Source organism: Sturnus vulgaris, chromosome 10 (assembly GCF_052056855.1).
Source record: "Sturnus vulgaris isolate bStuVul1 chromosome 10, bStuVul1.hap1, whole genome shotgun sequence".
Classification (NCBI taxonomy): domain Eukaryota; kingdom Metazoa; phylum Chordata; class Aves; order Passeriformes; family Sturnidae; genus Sturnus; species Sturnus vulgaris.
Genome location: NC_142252.1, coordinates 19,252,869 through 19,272,988, shown reverse-complemented (window position 1 = coordinate 19,272,988; position 20,120 = coordinate 19,252,869). Strand labels below are relative to the sequence as shown.

At 44.9% G+C, this 20,120-nt stretch overlaps 1 protein-coding gene across 6 annotated transcripts in view; it reads right to left on the bottom strand.

Moving 5' to 3' along the window:
* Nucleotides 1-612: 612 nt before the first annotated feature.
* Nucleotides 613-20,120, bottom strand: part of LOC106850304 (uncharacterized) — a 98,724-nt gene continuing 79,216 nt past the window's right edge. For 4 of the 6 annotated variants that reach the window (XR_015805768.1, XR_015805770.1, XM_088171007.1 and 1 more), the window contains 3 exons: nt 13,464-13,612; nt 8,557-8,783; nt 613-3,448 (listed from right to left, as the gene is read on the bottom strand). Coding sequence is in view for 2 of the 6 variants with exons in the window: in XM_088171007.1 (XP_088027133.1) it covers nt 8,763-8,783; nt 13,464-13,612 (170 nt within the window). In the remaining 4 variants the exon portion in view is untranslated. Of the gene's footprint in view, nt 3,449-8,556; nt 8,844-13,463; nt 13,613-20,120 lie in introns of all 6 variants that reach the window. The other 2 variants (XR_015805771.1, XR_015805769.1) reach the window with 2 other exon arrangements.

Genomic DNA, 20,120 nt, shown 5'->3' with positions numbered 1-20,120 from the left:
AAGCCCAGGCCCCAGGGTGGCACAGGGGCCATCAGCACCGTGGTCCCTCATGGCCACACAGGTGTCCAACCCTGTGGGACCCTACAGGAACACTTCAGCATCCAGAGAAAAACCTCCTTTAAAGAACTGTGGGAAGTTTAATGGAAATAATAAATTTGGGGTTCTTTCTTAATCCTTGCCTTTTTTTTTTTTTTTTTTCCATGAATGTGAGAGCTGGAAAAGTCTTTTTAGAATGAAATTGGTGTTTTATTGGAAAAAAGTTCTGGTGTCCTGAGAGAGAAATAAAATTGACATGTTATTGGCAAGGTGGTATTCAGCACGTGGCTGCATACCTTGGCTGTTCTGCCAGGGCTGAGCATGTCTGGGCTCAAAGGAAAGGGCTGGGAGAAAGGAAACACAAAAGACAGACTTTCTGAAATGGCCAAGGTGCCAGCTCTTGCAGAGCTGAAAACACAGGAGTCCAAGCCACTCCAGGAGTCACAGTATTTTTAATTCTTTCCCCAAAGTTTTAGAAAACTCAGACTAAGCTGTATTTTCCTCCTCAAATCTCCTCCCAAAATTTTTGGCTTTCTCTTCCCAGACACTTTGTAAAAACCATCTCAAATTCTTGCCTGGAGTTGGTGTCTCAGAAATTTATTTCCAGTTCATTGCTGGCCAATAAGGGTGACAAAGTGTGTTTCATGAGGAGGAAAACCCACTTTGTGGTTACTGAGGGCCAGAGTTGGAGACCAGCTTCCAATCACACAGAAATAGTATTTGCAGCTGTTTGCACATGACATTATTTCCTGGGCACCTGGCTTGTACTTACAATTAAGAACTTGTAAATCTGAAGAAATCTTAAATTAAGGTACCAAAATGTGCCTGCAAACATTTGTGCCTGCCATTTTTCAACTGTAATAATGGGAGTCCTGTTAAAGTGAGGATGAAAAATTGGTCCTGTGTCAATAACCTGTATGAATGGTGTTAGAGAGGACTGGCAAGTCATCAAAAGACCCTGTTCTCCATTTAATTCTCTTCCTAGCTCATTATGGATTATCACGTTTTGTCTAGTTAGTGGCATGATTATGGAAATAGAAAAACTATTTCTCTCTGCTTCTTATCTAAAAGATGAATGAGGCATGTATAATTGGCTTAAGTTATCATTTAGCAGTGAGTTCTGGTGATGCAGGGCTTTTTTTGTCCTCAGCCTGGAGTCTTGAGACACACTGAATGGCTGGTGTGTTCCCCTGGTTGTTTTCTGTCCCCAGTGCCCACATGCTTAGCCCAAAGAAATGCACCTATTAAGGGCTAAAGTACATTTTTTTCCCCCAGAAAAATCAGTTGTAAATAACTCAGCAGGTGGAGATGGTCATCAGGGCATAAATCACCACCACTGAAACAACAGCTGAATGGCCTGAGCACATCCAGGGAGCCACATCCACCCTCACCTGGGACTCTGCTCATCCCACTGCCCTAAAGCTGCCTGAGCTGTAGCTGCACCTGTGGTCTGTGTGATCCCAGAAACAGGATCTGTGCTCCAGACAACACAGGCTCCCACCTCCTGGAGTGTGCTGGGAAAGGACGGGGGATTTGAAAACATTTTTATTTTTAATAATAAGAGAGAATGAAAATGGCAAGAAGAGGGGAGGTGCCATCACCAGGAAGGTTTTCCCCTCCCATTAGGTTATGAGATGTTGGAGGTGCTCCTAAACAAACACTTTCCATTGGGATGCTGGGCCCTGGTTACAGCTGTGTGGGCTCATGGGGACCACTCAGTTTGCACACATTTGGGTCCACAATAGCCAGGCTTTGGTGCTTAAAAGCATCTGCCAAAAAGTCCATCAGTCATGAAGATCATTGGTGCTGTCATTGCATTTCCTGAGGCCTCGGGGGACACTGGCCAATGATGTTAATTGCAGACTATAAAACATTAGGAAAAGCCAAAGCTATTTTGAAAAGGACCTTTTTAACTTCCTGTGATCTCTTATATCTTTACTCAAAGAGAAAATATTGTCTGAGAAATAAAGGGGAAATTTGTTCATCTTGACTTTCACAGCGGAGGAAAAGAGCAGTGGGAAGGAGAGAGGATGCTCTCCGTCTGCCTTACAGTACTGGAGCTTAGTTCTTCTCTAAGTATTTTATGCAAAGCCTATTTTTAATAATGCCAAAATAATAATTGCTGATATTCCTTTTTTTTTTTTTTTTTTTTTTTTTTTTACATGCAAAGCATCATTGGCAAAAATTTTTTCGCAGCTTCCCTTGGCAGTCAGTCGGAGCAGCAGAATTTGATGGACCTTGACGATACAGGGGGACAAAGGCAGCTTTAGAGGACATAAAACTATCTGGGCAACAACTCCCTCAGCCCAAATTGCCTCTGTTGTGTTCCTCTGTTGCCTGACAATATGCTCTCAAGAAAACACAAAATGTTGTTCTCTTTGTGGAAAATTTTTACAAGACTTTTTCTTTTTTTTTTTTTTTATGTGTTTACTGAAATAAGAAAAAAAAAAAGCCAAAAAAGAAGCAGAAAAAAAGCACAGAAAAATTACAGAACTTTTGTCTCTAAATTACCTCTGTTGTAAAAAATGTCACAGAAGACTTCACATTCCAAAAATACCAGCCAGCTCCACGAGCTGTGAGTGAATGTAGACCCAAGTGAGATGAGGATCAGGCCTAATTTGCTCATAATTATGTTAAACTCTTATAAAATAATTTTCCATTTTCCTGGAACCAATCCCCAAATTGTACTTTTAATATCTAGGAATATGCCAGTGAACAATCCATTATATTGTCCTCCCACAGTTATTATTTTCCGAAGTGACAGGGAGATGACAGGAGACTGTGGCTCCAGGTTGTGAATGAGCAGCAGGAACAGATGGGTTTGTGAGAAGCAGCAATCCTGCTCTCCTGCTAAAAATGCTACAAACAGGAACCCCCGGCTAACGTGCCCCGAAAATATAGAGCAGTGGAAGCATCCCCAGGCAGAACATTTCACAAGGCTTTCCAGGAAGCATCAATATCTGTGCAAGAAGAAAATGGAGCTGCAGATGCTAAAGTACTTATTGCACTTTAAAAAAAATACAGGGACAGCTTCAATTATCCCACTATCATGTACTAAATAAGGTTGATTAATCAAGGTTTAAGATAACAGGAGGAGTTTTTAATGCCATTTATGTGTCTCATGGGATTCACCCTTCTATTGGGTAATGGGAAGCTTCTGGTTGTGAAGACGTAGATAATAAGGATTTATAGCATCATAATGTGCAGTGTTTTTTGTGAGAGACACTATGAAAACATGGAAATTTGACAGCAAATACTATTTCAATTATTGACTTGCCTACTGGCATGCCAGGATGGGGCTCTCTGCTGCTTCACCATCATCTCAGCCTTTTGTTTTCTCTCTTTGCCTTTGTCTCCCAGCAGCTCTGGTGTTTCTGCTTCCAGGTGTGCACAGCCCCTCCTTGCCAAACATCTACCCGAAAAAAACAAAAAGGAGAAAAGTTGTAGAAGGATCTCTTTGCCATTCCCAATTTTCCCAGCAATTTTACAGGACCACAAGTGGGCTTCACATGTGCCTCGATGTGAAGGGTCCAGCAATAGCTCTGCTGGCTGGAGCTGCAGTGGAAATGTGAATAACCCAGAAAATGATGCTCTTAGGGTGAATTTTCACAGAGGGTTTTCCCCACAGTCCTGCTGGGGTCTTTGAAGGAGATCTGAGCAGAAAGGGCAGGTACAAAACCAATGAGAGATGCTGGAGGAAACCTTAATGAATCAACAGTTGAGTTCTTCACCTCCTCTCTAACCAACCAAAGTCAAGAGAAGCTTCTCCATCTTCTTCCATCCTCCTCTGTCGTGGGCAATTTCACAAGCAATTTGATGTCTCATACTTTGAGCTCTGCATCATCCTTGTTCATTATGAATTTTCTTTTATTATTTCACTCTACTGTGTCAGTTTCCTGTACCCTCAAGCACAAGTGTAAGACCCTGCTGCAGTCAGCTCTTGACCCAGGATGGTGTGAGCTGTGCCAGGCCAACCTGCCAGACCATGGAAACACATTTGGCAATTCCATAGCTCCATCCTGGCAGTGCCATCACCCCATCTGGGTGATGTGGGACACAATAAACACAAAGCCTGACAACTGGACCCAGATGAAATAAGTGTGCTGCAATGTGCAGGCATGACTCAGGCACTGCAGCCAGGCACTCCCTGGAGCCTGGCTGTGTCCCAGGGACATTTTTCTCCCTGGCTTTAGTTGACACATCCAGGCTGATACATTATGTTTATATTTTTGACAGGTTATGATGTAAAGAAGGTTATCACTTCCTCACTGGGGGAGGACCCAGGGTTGAGAGAGCCTGGCTGACCTTTTAACTGGGTTCTGATATTTCTCCTGCCTCTTCCCACACAGTCTCCTTCTCCTGCTACTGTGGGACAAGTGCTGGAATATTGCCCTGGATCCTGCATCCCCCCTTCATGGTGCTCAGGTCATGACAGGGGGTTGAATGCTCAGTCTATTCACATGGAACCTGCACACCCTGCAGCTCCAGATATATAAATATATATATATACACATTTATAAAATAATATCACATCCTCTGCAGCACTGGTGCATGTTGCTGGTACACATGGGTGCATTTTTCCATTGGGGAAGGACATGGGGAAGTGACAAGGTTGGAGCATGATCCCCCTGGCACTGGACACTGCATGGAGTGGTGAGGGGGGTGGGCAGCCCATCAGGGATCACTGCACCCCCAGGCAGAGAGAATGGCTGGGGTAGGAGCAGTTATCCTGTTAAATGAGAATTTTACTGTTTCCCTCAGTGAGAACTGAATTATATCCTTCAGCAGGCACAGAGTTCGATTGCTGCTTTTGAAAAATGTAGCTGGAATAAATACTGTATGTGTCCCAGATGAGGTTTTCCCCTCACTATATTCTCTAATTTCCTTCATACAACTGGAATACTTGTATTTGTTGCTTTCCCTCCTTATGCATTTGCTATGAGGGCTTTTGAGCCCAAAGGCCCTCACTTGGAATAGAAATGAAGGTTCTGGTGTTTCCTGTATTTAAGGGAGGCAAGCAAAGCAGCTGGAGGATGCATTGCTTCAGCCCTGACCTATTTCTGTGCTCAGCACATTTTTCTCCCTCCACGGACATGAGCTGTCCCAAACCCTGGGGCTACTTTCTGCTTCCAGTCCTCTGGAATACCCTTGCAGCACGGCTGGAGGGGAGCAGACCTTCCTGAGGGGCAGCAGCACAGGGCTCTCTCTCCTTTTGCTCCCTGTGAACTGTAAGAAAAATGTCATTTATCAGGGAAGGTGCTCCACACATATTTAACATTGAAAGGGAATCTCAGGAGCAGACACATAAGGCAATTACATGTGTGTTTTTCAGTCCTAATTAGACTGAACTCTGTAATTGTGAGATACATTTCTGACTTTTTTTTCATTAAAGAAATAACCCCTCTTTTATCAAGGCTGAGCTAAACCCCAAGTGGAAAGGTGAGGGAAGGAGGAATAATTAATGATGATGAAGATTCTGCCTGCCATGGGAGCACTGCTGCATCTCCCATTAAAGTTTGCCCCTCTGGCACAGGAACCCCCCTGTGATGCTGCTGGGACCAGAGAGGGGTGGCCAGGGCTGGGTTGTCCCCAGCATGGGGGCAATTAAGGGACTTTTAAGCTGTCACTTCAGCACAAAGGGATGTGTTTAGCTACATGGACTCCAGTGATCTTCCCAGGTGTTAAATGAATAACAGAGGTCTGAGGGGATGGACATTCCATTGAGAGTGTTGTTATCCCTAGTAGTTATTTATGTGATAGAAGGGGCTCGGGAGGGCTGAGATGTGCATTGTCAAGAGGGCTGTTATGGTTACCATCTTTCCAGTAGGATCAAACATTCAGAAGAACCCAGACACTCAGATTGGGAAGACTGGGAACAGTAAAATATCTGGGATTTGGGTGATAGGGCTCAGCTTGGGGCAGGTCTGAAATCCACAATGGCAATTCGTGGAGGAGAATAAAATATTTGGAAGGGAGGATTTATACCATTTTAAGGCAGCCCACCTTCCTTCTGCCCAGCACAGGCACTGTGGTGCCTCAGCCAGAGCACGCAGGAGCAGAGAGAGGTGACATTGCAGATGTCACACGTGGGCAGCATTGGTGACAGCAGCAGGTTGGGTCAGCTCAGCATCCCCTGCCCAGCTGGGTGCAGATGGTTTTCACCACACAACAGCACGACAAAGGCACCTCTCAAGAGCTGAGCCATTCCCTGCTGTGGGGGTGTTATTTAGGATGGGGAGATGTGGGGGGTGACACAGCTTTATTATGCCTCATAAAAATAAATTCGTGAGAGATAAAAAAAACCAAAAACAAAAACAAAAAAAAACCCCAAACAATTTGAAAAGAGGGAGGAATAAGGCAGATAAAAGGTATGAATTTTTCCTCCAAGACAGACTGCTAAATAGGCTCTTCTTGTTCACTGAGGTTCAGTAATGCAAGTTGACAGGATATTAAGGTTATTCCAGGTTCTTCTGTCTCCCAGGGTCATAAGCCTTCTGCTATGCATGTTAATCCATCTTAGCATTCCTCCGAGTAGCTGCATAAGTAGGGCAATCGGTTTAGTATGTATTCTTTCCATTTACAGCCTAGTTGGGAGGAGAAACCTACTAATTAACAGAATACCCCTAGAAAATCAGGAGTCATTTTAATAATACAGAGACTCCACTCAATGTTCTGCAATTAAAGATAAACCTTCCCCTGAAATATTTCAGGGGTGAGAGGAGGAGATCCAAGAGAGAAGGACCCTGGAGGCGTTTTTCCTGAAGCTCTTCCCCCTGCCCTTCTCTCCCCTGGCTGCTGCCACATAAGGCTGGTGAGCCACATCTCTGTGTGACTGAAAACAAGAGCCTGAGTCTCACTGCATCTCCCTGCGAGCTCAGGCTTTCCTCCCAAATAGCAGCTGGAAAGTTCCTGTCCATGCTGTGCCAGAGGATTCTCCTACCCCAGGCATCATGCCACGGACTATTAACCCCCTCATGCCACTGGGTGTCTGACCAAGCCCTTGGTGTGCCACAAACCTGAATATATTCCCCTTTTCCTAGGTCATTTAAAACCTCAGCAGATTTCAAGTAGCTGCCACAATGACATCAGTGAATAATGCTAAAAATAATAGTGCTCATTTTGAGACTGAGAAGTCAAATAACAGCCCTGAAATTTGCCACTCTCTCACCTTGTTCAGCATGAATCATTCCCAAGTTCCCAAGTGCTTTCCAAATTATCTAATATTGCCTGAAAAGCATTTCTCTATCTTAATACTTGTGCTTGTTTTGAGGAGTACTCGAGCACAAAGCAGAGGGTGAGCAGAACAGGGGGTCCCTTTGCCCCCCACTTCTCAGCTGCTGGGGCAAGAGGTCCTCTGAGACCGAATGTAGCAGCATTCAATTAACATGACTTAGTAAAAATAATTATAAAAGTATCTATTTCGCTTTTAGCTGGCCTTTTACAAAATGTTTTCAGATTTTTATTTCCTTTTATCATTTCTGCAAGAAATGAGAAATATTTGCCCTGATCTCTGCTTGAGCCAGAGGCTTTAAGCAGGCAGCTGTTCAGATACTTCCATCCTTAACTCTTCCAGCAGTGATGGGAATGCCCTTCTGCTCTCCAGCTGGGGGATGGGGTTTGCCTAACCCTGGATAATCTGTCCTTTCTGCAGCCACGGGCTGCATGAGAAAAAAAAAACAGATGTAGCATTTCTTCATCTCTGACAGAGAGTGAGTTAAGTAATTTCACCTTTCAGGTTGGGATTTTTTTTTTCTGAAATACAGAAGGAGAAGACAGCTCAAAGCTAATATCCCCTTCTGGGGAAAGACTTGCTCTAGATCAAAAGAGACTCCTGAGCTCCAGCCAGCAGAGGCTGGTGGGAATAAACCCACTGCTGCAATGGATTTGGGATCAGGTCTTAATGTGTGAACACTCTACCACAGTTACTAAGTGTGGTCACTTTCCCAAGGCATTTGTTGTCAGAGATATTATGGGTGGATCTCACCACAAAGGCAATGGCATTCCTAAGGACAAGAAAGAACTGGGAAAAGGGTGATATTTGGGATCAGAGATCTCTGTGACACCACCAAAAACAGTGGTGACACAGGGCTGCACCTTAACACAGCACAGCCACACAGTGCTGGAACCCAGCAGGGTTTTATTCCTCAGAAGATGATGGAGAATCATAAAATGTTTTACATCTTCATTGTCAGAAACTGGAATATAGCATGAGCTGTGTAATACAACAGGGAGGGCAGGGGGAAATTTGATGAGTGTATTTATAGATCAGAAGTGAGATTGTTTTCAGTTATTGAGATGAAAACATCTCTCTTTTCATCCACTATCAGCTTGGGTAACATAGACTGTAACCTCACTTAGAAAAGTGCCATGGCTCTGACAGCACTGGGGCTGCTACCCTGGAGCTGCCATCCACCAGGGACCTTGCTCAAGTCTCACTTTTCACTGAGAAAATATTCTTAGGAAAAAATGAAGTGAAAAAATGTTATGGTATAACATATTAGTAGACTAATTTTTACTTACAGGTGAAATTTTGAAATTCAGAGATTGAATGTATGCAACATGCTAAACAGCTTGGATGTCCAAATGATATAACTGCCTTCATGGGGAGGATCAGAGATCTTTCCAGCAGCTTTTTCCTCAGGTTTTGTGAAGCAGTCAGAACAGTCTCTGCTACCAAGGGATGCTCCTGTCCCACTTTGAATGCACAGAGTGCTCACTGTCACTTCTCACCACTCAGCCAAAAACACCTGAAATACAGATGGACTTGCTTAGGAAATCCTGGATAATATTCCATCTTCTTCTCCATTCTGGGGAAACCAAATGAAATAAAATTATTTACAGAAGACAGCTTTATCCCCTTTTATTAACAAGACATAATGAATCTGTGAATTCATGGAATAAGTCCAGTGATTTTGAACTGATGAGCAAAGGATGAGCTGGTCTCAAAAAACAAAATGCCATTTAGCCAATGGAGTAAGCAAATTAATAAATGATTGCACATTTAGAACAATCAATAAGGTGGTTACACAAGATATTAAATGATCCAAGATTAATTAGGGATGACAAATTCACCAGAAGGATAGGACAAATATGAAATCTAAATGAGAATCCAGTTAACAACTTGCAAGAGGAGCTGTTTGCTCTTGGTGCTCCAGAATCCCATGTTGTTCCAATCAAAGATGACCAATCCAGCAGAAATCTGAGCATTCCCAGATGGACATGTGCATTGTGTGATACATGATATAAAAAATCACTGGGTACATCAGGAGGCTGAGAGGTGAAGGGAAAGCCAAGGAGGCAGGAGCCTGCCCAGGTGTTGGGGTTTTGCTCTTCTCAAAGCAGAGCTGTGCCTCAGAGCTGTGTCTGCAGCTGGCTGCCTCCAGAAGCAGCCTGGGCAGAGCTCGGGAAAACCTCCAAGGTTAATTCAAGAGCAGGAAATCCTCCTCCAGCATCTGAACAAGGGCAGGAGGTCTCACACCAAGTACTTTTCACTGCTCTGCCAGGGAGGCATCTGCCTGTGGCCAAACGGGGCAATTCCAGCCCCTAAATTCGCTCTGCTCAGCTGGGGCACCAGGACAGGAAAGGTCCCCATAGCTGTGCCTTGTACCAGTCTCCCATGATGGAGGGACAAGGCAGAAGCTCATGCACTCCATCTTCTCCTTTATTACACATCAGCTGAGCCATTCTAACAGTGTGCTTTTAAACTCATTGAGGAGGGCTGAAATATTTTAGTGTAGACTTTATCCTTGGGGGTTTAAAGTGATTGCACAGTCTCAGTTTACCAGCAGCTTTCCTATGAAAGTCCCACTGCCCTGGGATATTGCTACATGAACTCAGTCTGTCCTGCCTCATTACCCTTAGAGTTGTCCAGAAACTGTTTTGATGTTGTTGTTTTTTCATCCTAGGTAGAGAAATCACATAACTTTCTATATCATGTGAATGGAGATGTTGGTTTACAAAAGGCTTTGTAAAGGAGTTTGTGTCCTCAGCTGCAGCTCTGTGTGGAGATGCTGGTGGAGACTGGGGTTGTCCTTAGCAGCAAACCAGTCTGTCCTCTGGGAGCCAAAACTGGCCTGAAATGCCAGGGATGACCTGACATGTAGCTCCAAATGTATGTCATTATATCCCAACAGAGAATGAGGTGCCATCATGTTACGTGAAGTAAATGACTTCAGATTAGTGCAGTTTAAAGCCAGGTTGGGATGTTCTTAATTTAATGGAAGTACCACCTCCTTCTAAAGCAGTATCACCATTTTGGCCAAATCAGGAGCTGGACTTGATGCTCCTTGAGTGCCTCTTCCAGCTCAGGATATTCTATGATTCCATCCAAGGAATAAAGTGCATCAGCTGGACCAGGCCAGGAATCCCTCAGCCCTGTGCATGGTGTTTGGTAGCAGCCTGCACAGCTCACACAGCACATTATTCCCACTATCTGTTTCCCCCAAAGCTTTACATTCCCATTCTCCTGGCAGCTGTGACCCCCTCCAATCCCACCCCCAGCTGTGAGCTGCCATCCCTGACTGTCTGTCCCAGATGCTGTAACCACCACATGGGTGGCCACTGATTCTCGACTGAGAGCTGGTTTAAATCATCCCAGGCTTGCATGTGAGTCTATTTATTTTAACACTGTGAAGCTTGTTCATTCTCTAGACAGTGTGTTAGGGCTAGGGGCCAAAATCCATGCTGATGTATAGCTTTTGCCATCTGATTTATAATTTAGTGCAAGGGGGCTGGGGAAGTGTAAGCTAGGGCAAAAGACTGTGAAGAAGCTTCACCATGCTCCCATCTGCACTGCATTTAATTTACAGGGTAGATTAAAATCATGGAACATCTTTGACCTCGTTTAGTTTGGGTTGCCTGCAAGATTTAGCTTTTGTTTCATCTTTTTGCTCCTGGGGACTGTGCAGTCAAGGGGAGATTCATACCAGGAGCAGAGCCCGCAGTTTCTCTCTTTTGTTGAAAGACACGATGATGCAATATGGGAATTAAACCATTTTCTCAGTGCAGCCAGATCAAAGTCGAACTGAAGGAGATGCCAACTCTTCTCACTGATTACAGCTTTGCTCCCCTGGGACTGGCAGTGCAGGAAGGACACACGTGTAATCAGATGATAAGTTCTCAAGCCCGTGTTTTTCTTGCAGCCAGGTCCTGCAGGACATCCCTCTCTGCTCAGCTTCTGCTGCAGGTTTATCACCATCCTCCCAGGGAACTGGAATCCAGCATGCAGCGTGGTCCAGGTGCATTGCTGCAGATGCAGCCATGCCTCTGGCTGCAAGCAGCCCTTCAAATGCAGGGCGAGGTGGGAACTTCCCACACCCTAAATCATTTATGCTGTCACAGCAATTAGCTGCTGTAACCCAGAATAGGTGCTTGAAGTGGGACAGCTCTCCACTGGTTTTCTGCTTATTTATTCACCAAGGACATGCCCCAGTTCCTCAGCACCACCTGGTCACACTGTGACCCTCCAGCCTCCTGTCTGTGGCAACTGGACTCAGATTTTCCTGGCATGGGGCAGAGTTAAGGTTACTGACTGGCCTTTCCCTGTCCTGGCCACTATCTCTGACATTTAGGAGATCTGGGGGGGCTGGGAATTCTCTAACTCAAGCATCCCTTTGAGGTCACAGCTGCTACAGCGTTCACAGTCTCCTAGGGGAGCTCACAGAGCTCAGGGCAAAGCTGGATAGATCATTTTGATAGCCCAGGGATTGTTTTAGGATAAATCAAACAATGCTAAAAAGCAATGCTAAGCTGGGCAGGGCAGTCCCCAGCCCCAGTGCTCTTGTGCTGCACCAACTGTATTTTGCCCTCACTTTGAAGGGCATCAGTTCTCTTCCCATAGCTCTCAATTGTTTTCGAGCCTTAGAACACAAGCCTTCATTCAAAATGAGCTTTTAAATCTGGTTGTGGTGATTAGTGAAATTTGCTTTAAATCCTTTACTACACTGTGGAGCTCTAGGTAAAGGATTCTACAACTAGCTTTGCCACTGGTTAAAAAGCTACCAAGTGCAGGAATAAATTCACGCACACAAAATTAGTTTCCAGATACAGGGGGGAACCCATTAAGCTTTGTGTGGTTATGCAAGCTGATACAAATGCCTTATTAATTAGAAAATCAATCACGCTGTCCAGCTGATGGATGCTAATCTTACACCAAAAGGGGGGAACAATAGTATCATCAAGGCTATATCATTTCTTCCCATTACAGGGAAGAGGACAAGACTGCATTTCAAAGTTATTCTGCTGTAATGAGCTGCAAGAATATATACCACGTAGTAAGGGCCCTTTTAAGATGTGGCACATTATTTTGATCAATAATACTCAAATTCATTCTGGATCCTGAATCTAAGGAAATTTCATATGAAGATTAAAGGAAATTATAATATGATCAGAGATGATCACAGAGGAGGAGAGCTGTAATTATCCAAGGGGCAGCATTAATAAATAGGAATGAGCCCAAACCCTGTGAAATCAGAAAACAGCAAGAATACACTAAAGCTGCTGGAAGTGTTTCACAGCATCCAGCTAATGCATTAAAACTATAAAATATATTACTTTAAAAAAATAAAATTTGTACCATTTCAAAACACTAATGTCAGGCAACCATAGAATGATAATTGAAGGACCCAGTTGATTCTTCACCTGTCTTACATTACTCTCAGTCAGCCCTGCCAGCTTGAGGACTGGTAGCAAATGGTCATAGCAGCCATATTCCTGCCATCCCAAAGCTGTGTGGCTGGCCAAAATCTTCTGAAAAATACAGGCTAGAATCAGGCTAAATGGCTGGGAGATGACTGGAATACATGAGTCAGGCTTTGAAGAAGAAAATAGCTCATTATCATGTAAACACATGTTGTCTTGGTTCCAGGCTAATTGTTGTATAGCATATCCTATATAACACAAGACAAAGCCCCAAGGCTCACAAGCCAAGGAAAATGCAAATTACACCATTGACAGAGCTGAAGGCTCCATGCAACTTTAATTGAGGGGAGGGTGCAATGGTTTTGTGAGACAAATGAGCAGGGAAGTTACATTAGAAAGACAGAGCTCTCTAATACACAACTTGACTAATAGGCTTTAACATGGCTGAACAAATGTTCACCTTGGCCACCAAAGTCTAAGGATATTCACACTTCCAATAATAATCATTCTGTGCCAATGGTATCTAACATTTCTGGAATAGTTCATGGAAATGCTCTACACTCTGGTGGCAGTTTCCTTTCTTTCACATTTTTCTTTCACAGTTTTTTGTACAAGAGCACATTGAAAATTCAACGAGGATTCAGGTCTTTCTGGGCTAGAAAATGTCTCAAAGGCATTCCTGCCCTTGTAGAATGACCACTGTGCATTCACTGTGCTGATACACACCAATACCAGAGTCTGGTAACTCCCAAAGGCTGGGATTGAACAGATCAAGGGCTCATGTTAACCTTGAGTGCTGGTCTCCAAATCAAGGGGTTCCAGTAAGTGGGATCCACCTCAGGGTTGCCCAGAACAATCTGCAAAGCCTCTGCCTGCTGTGCCATGGGTGCTGGCTTTCTGTGCTGGGTGACCTCTCTGTCCAGAGATTCAGGCATCCCTACAAAACATTTAAAGGAAGTTAGTGATGAAAAAGTCACCCTTTTGGTGTGAGGAACAGGCATTGACAGAAGGAAAAGAGGTGTGAGGCGAACCACCGGAAGATAACAGAAGAAGCAAAAAATAGAACTGTTCAGTCAGGCTTCTAACTGATACAAATCTGAATGATTCATTAACAGAAATCCAGCTATTTTTGGGGGAAAGGCACTGGAAATGCCAGATACATCATGTGGGAAACTGGCTCATCAAATAGTTGTCACTCTTCCACGGCGAGGCCTGGTGAATTCTGTGGTGGAGCTTTGCAGAAGCTCTGGAAGATGCAGAAGTTTTGCAATGGTTCCTGCTGTGGCCTCCCCTCATTCAGTGCCAGTATGAGCAGGCTCTCCTGGTGTCCTGGGCTCAAACACAGAGAGCATCTCCATGCTGCTCCACGTCCTGTGCACGCTGCAGCTCAGACCTTTCCAGTTCCATAATGCAAGAATTCAGAAATAGATGTACATTTACAGGTTCCACCACAAACAGATGGCACCTTTGGCTGCTTTCATTGTGTTCCTCGAAGGTAGCACCGGGCTGCAGAAGTTGATCTTCCTACAGCAATCTCTCCTTGCAGGGGTTTTAGGGTTTGTTTTGGTTTCCCATTCACATGGCACACTGGCAGGGGCTCAATGAACACAGGGGGGGAATTGCCAACCTACTTCCCATGCCTGGAGATGTGATAACTGCTAGAGATGGCCACAAAACAAAGTTCTGGTTCTCACTTCTCTGTGGCACCCAGCAGGACTAGTGTGAGCAAAGAAAATCCCAGCCCATATCCAGAATTTGTGGCTAACCTGAAGGTCTCAGGAGGACAAACTGGAATTCCAAAGTCATTTCTTGCAGATCTAGGGGAAAAAAACATCTGAAGGTTTTGCTAGCCCTGCAGATGCTGAGGACGTGACTGTAACACAGGAATATTTGGCCAGAGAGCTCAGGCACTGTGGCCAGTCTGGTCATCAGCCTTCATGAACAATCACTGCCTCCTCCTGCTTTCTGCAGCCAAAACCAATTTCACTGGAGTGCAACAAACCTCACAAAGAAGGTCCCTGTCCAGGGTGAGGGGTGAGGGAGGTCCCCACACTAAGATGATGCTCCCAGGCTCCAGCTCAGTTTTGTGTCCAGTGCCACTGATGGTTTCCAAGAAACTAATCATGGTCAAAATCCACATCTCTGCATCTCTTCTGATTCCCTTTGCATCCCCACACCATTTATCCTGGGTGGGGTAAGCCAAAGCACAGATACCAAGGAGCATTTGGGCCCAGTGACAGCTTTGGGGAATCAGTGCTGGCTGAGTTTCTGGGGCTGGTTACACCAGGGGAATATGGGCTCTTTGGATCACACAGAGAAAGGCTTCCCAGCAGTGAGAAATTCAGGAGAGGAATGCTGTGGATTCCTTCAGCTTTTGAGCTGACACTGAATTTACTGGGGAGGAGATGAAGGAGAGATGGCAAGAAGAAAGAATGACCCAGCAACAAATGCACTGGGGGAAGCAGCTCTGGTTATTTCTCAGCCATTCACTCAGAAAGCAAAGATATGCAGCTCTTCAAGCAGCCTATTTAACACTGGCACTGCACAGTAAAGGGAACCTTGCCAGCATATTTCATTAAAATACCTCTCCATCAGTTAATAATCATTCTCTGTGCTTTAATAGCACTTCCCCTTCAAGATTTCCAAGTAAAGCCATAAAAGTCAGCTCAACCTTGGGAGAGAAGTATTCTTAGAGATATTTTAGCTGCAGAGAGATGGAGAGACAGCGAGATGTTCCCCTAAAGTCCTGTATTGTTGCCCCAGCTCCTCATGACAGCAAGTCTGTATTCATGAAGTCACATAACCCAGTGGCTGTTTGCATAATGATGGCCTGAGTTAATGGCCAAGCCAGGAATCAAATCCAGGACTGGTGGATCTTTTTCACTGTTTTACCCCTTCTAATAAAAATTTCCACAGATGGTGTAGATGAGAAGTTACATGCCAGATTCCAGGAATAAGCAAATTGGAGTGTGACCCAGTGAAGTGTGTTTACAAGAGGACCATTGTAACACTGGTCTTCTGCATGAGGACACCTGAAACTGGATGGGCAGCACCTGAGTTCCCAATTCCCCCTGTTGCTGCTCTGTGTAGCTTTTTCATGTTGGCCTATTGGCCATTGAATAGCAACATCAAATATTGATTTTTTCCATCAGAAGAATAGTAATCTTCTTTGATTTTTGCCTGTGGTTTAGCCAAAGAAATTTCCCAGGAAGTGGGAAATTTCCTAACAATGAAACATGGTGGGGAGTCCAGCAGTTTGGGTTCATATCTGAGCTCCCAAAGCCATGACAAGACCCACAAGGGCTTGTGTGCCCTAAGCCCCAAGTGTTTTACAATTACTTTTCCATCACAGCCACTCTGGAGACACTGATGTCCACTTTCCACCCTGAAAGACAGGTAAGTAGGAAACCACACATATTTCTGGCACAGCTGGATGTAATCCCATATCAGAGAAAACTTCTAATGTTTTAATATTTTGCTTAAAAATATTTATATTTATTTAGCTATTAAAAAAAACCAAACAAAACAACAAAAAAACAACTAACAAAGTCTGAAATGCATAGAGACATTTTCCCTATAAGAGACCTGCCTCAGTTTGCAAAAGGGAGACCAGAGGAGATCCAGAGGCCACTGGAAGATGCTTGAAAATATCGTTAAGATGGTATAAGATGCCTGGTCTTTGTCTAACAGCTGCATGCTGTGCACAAAGTATCTGAAGTCAGGCTTTTGGCAGACTATGGGCCAGGTTTTGAGGGCACCAGGTGAAAATGTTGTGGGTAATTGTGCTAAGGATCAGTTCTGTGTATCTTTGATGTCACGGGGCCTCAGCCTTTAGAGATAAGAAACAGAACAGCACAGAGCATCTTATCTGCTCAGGGTCAAGCCTGCTGGAGAGGACAGAGTCAATGTCAGAACAACATCCCACCTGCTCAGGGCCCGGTGACGTGCACAAATATCATTTTTTATCAGTACAGACGTCCAACCCATCTTTTTATCTGCCGCCCGACCTGGCTGGCAGCCCGTGGCAGGGAGCTCCCCAGCCCCACAGCCCTGCACTCCTTTTCCCCAGCCAGGCAGAGAAAAGACAGCAGAGGAAATGATAATCGGCTTTTCCTTCTTTTGATACAAATGGCCAGAGGAAGCACCACCTTTTAAATTAGCTGTCATTTGGAAAGCAGTCACAGGATTCCCAGCAGAGCCACTCTGCCCCAGCTCTGCTCTACAGCTACAACCAAGGCCACCCGGACACCCGACACAATGTGATGCACAGCTGTTGATAAATTCTCCCATGTGAAAAAAATATTAAGTCATTACAAACAAAGCAGCCTCATAAACAGGGCTTAGGAAACTCTGATAAATCAAGTTCGTTAGGCAGCAGAGCTGGTACGAGCTGCTGTCTCAGCTAATGCAGATTGAGAGTTCAACACATGCTGCATAGATCAGCATTTTAAACACATACCGTTTACCAGCCTTAATGAATACTAAAAGCCCAATAAGCAAGAGCCAGGACCTCTCAGACATGGTTTCATACAGATGTCGGCAGCGTTGTCTTTCATTTTATTTGCTAATGAGTTATCGATAGCAGTAATTTGCTGCTGATAATGCTGCAGGTTATAAAAGAGAAAAATTAACAAGTTCTGTTAAGTGAGGAAACGGACTGTATGCCCTGCTCTGTCCTGGTGTGAGAGCTGATGCCAGGTGGAGTTGCAGGTAGCAAAGGCATCGAGGTCCCTGGTCGAGGCAGAGCTGTGGTGGTGCTCACTGATCACCATCAGGATGCTCAGACAGAACTCCTTCCCCCAGCATGGAGGGAAGTGATGAACCAGCTGCTGCTAGCACAGCTCTAAGTATTGCAGGAAGGGTGGAAAGAAGGGACAAGGGCAAGTCAACATGGTCTGGGCATAATAAAGCCACGGGCTGAGTCCACTCTGCCACAGCCTTAGGTGGGACTCCTCGTCCGAGGTTACATCCTTGTTTAAGCTGGGGACTCTGGTAACCTTGAGCTCTGGTCCTGACACAACCACTGCCTTCCCCAGATCCTGACTGTCTCCTCTGCTGCATTATTGTAAATTCTGATCATCATCCTCAGCCATCTGTGGGAATACAGATACATGAATATAGGCACTGACCTCCCCAGCTCACTGTAAGGACTGCTTTCATATTGGTTGTGAGGAGCTTCAAGGAGGCAACCCTAGAAGTGCAAAGTATTATTTTTATATATAATAATATTATATCCATTACAGCTAATGGATAATATTTTTGATAAATGCAGAAGGCAAAATAACTCAATGGAGCAGCTCCTTACCGAGGAGGAAAAGTGTTAGGAGGGCAGAGGTGACCTTGGCCTGAGAGGGGACAGCAGGGGACAAGGTTTGCCTGGAGGTTGGTGCCTTCAGCAGCTCCTTCCTGACACCTGGCCTCACATGCACAGTGATTTTTAGAAAATCTGCATCTTTTCATCAAGCTCTGAGGTAGATGCTGTAAAATGGCCTGTATTTTACAGGTCAGGTGAAGTTCTGCTCTTTGCTAAGCACCTTGAGCTGCTGGGTGGGAGCAGCGTTGATCAATTCCTGAAGTGCTGGTTCAAACCAAGCTGGGCAAACCTCCAGCTGCACACGAAGTCAACTGGGTGCTGCCTGAAGGAAAACACTCTAGAATCTCAGCTCTGGGTGCTGGCAAGGGAAAATGTTGTTATGGTTGGTGGTGATGAGGGTCCAACCCTGGCAGTCCCTCGGATGATGGGCAGTGAGTTCATGGTGATTGTGTGTGACAGACTGGCTGTGTACCCCTAAACCAGGGATTCTGTAGGGCACTGGCATGTGCAGCAGACACTGCTGCAGTTTATCTAGCTTAGTGCTGGTGTGCTCACCTCCTCTGTGCATGCAGGTCTTGGGCACTTCTTAGAAAAGCAGGGAAAGCATTGCCCTGTTTTCCATTTATTTTCCTATAAAAGGCAGTCACACTGATCCACTTTTTGTCCACTGAAAGTGAATAGATATCCCTGTCTCTCAGCTGGAAAAGCTTGAGGAAAAATAGGATCAGAGCATTTTACAGTTTGCAACCAATGATTTTCAAGTCCAGTGCCTGGCCGTGACAGTCACTGGCAGCTCCTTGGCACCAGAACCCTGCAGGACCCAAAGGAACAATCACTGTGACACAGAAAAAGGAAAATACAGTCACAGATGTCATCTGGGGGTGAGCAGGTTGCAAAAGGTTTTCCAGCCTGCCCACACTGCCTGCCAAGCACTGTCCATGGCTCTCTGCCTGGCTGGCCCAGGAGATGCTCCTTGCCCATTTCCCTGTTTTGTTCTGTGTTTCCTTCCAGCAGGACGAGCTACATCCTGGGATGGCCAATGGGGAGAATCCCATGGCTGTGCTGGAGCCAGGGTCAACTCAACTGCCACTTTCTACCAAAAAAACATGTCCAGATTGTGGCTGGAACACTGCACAGGAAAAAAAAGCAACCTCACTATGAATGTAGGGGTTTCACCTTCAGCTGTCTTTTAAAATAGTTTTTCATTTTAATTCAGGCTAATTAATGCATTAATGGTTATAGCTTTAGGTTTAAAGGTTTAGGCGCCATTAGTTAAGCCTTGACACTAAGGACTTGCTGGAGGACCCCAGCCAGGCTGCTTCTTGCTGTTTGCACCTCTGCTACCACAGGGAAATTAAGGGATAGAGGGAGTTTGGATCAGAACCAGCAGGCAAGAGACAGCTATCGAGTCCTAATTTCAGCCTGAAATCTTTGATTTTTCCTCCCCAATTTGCTGTTTCCACCGCGGTGCTTATGGAAATTAATTTAAAAGTATTGTGCAATTAAAAAAAAATTAATGGTTTCCTTCCTCTGGAATTGAGAGCTTGCTTCTGAGCAGGAGGGAGGGGTTTGTGAGCATGTCATTCCTTTTTCGGGGGCTGAATAGAGGCTTCTATCCTCTCATGTTTTAATTAATTTTTCTATAGTTGCTTCATTAATTGATATTTATGTATTGCTTGTTGTGCATAAATCCTGGAAACAGCACATAAGAGGATGTTCTCGTTGCAGCTCTACAAGTGCTTGGCCAATACTGGAATATTAATAGTTGGAGTTGCATGGAAAAGTACAGTTTGTTTCCCTTTCTCTGAGGTCTCTGTCCCATGTTATGCCTTCAGGGAATAAAGAAATTTCTTCAGGAAAGGCATTTTTTTGTGTGCTGTAAGGGTACTGTGTCTGTGGAGGTAAGTGCCAAAGTGATGGGGATGCAGCTGAGGCACGGCCTCTGTAGCTCTGAGTTTTGTAGGTCCTGTAAAACGAAACATGCACAGAAAGTGTCTTCATGTGCACACCTTTCCCAGTCCTGCTGGCTGGTGCTTCAGCTTCCCACTGGGAAGGGCAGGCAAGTATCCAGACCACGCTTTTCTGAAGGGTTTTATCTGCTCCTGTTTAGCATTTGTCTGCCTCTGGAAAG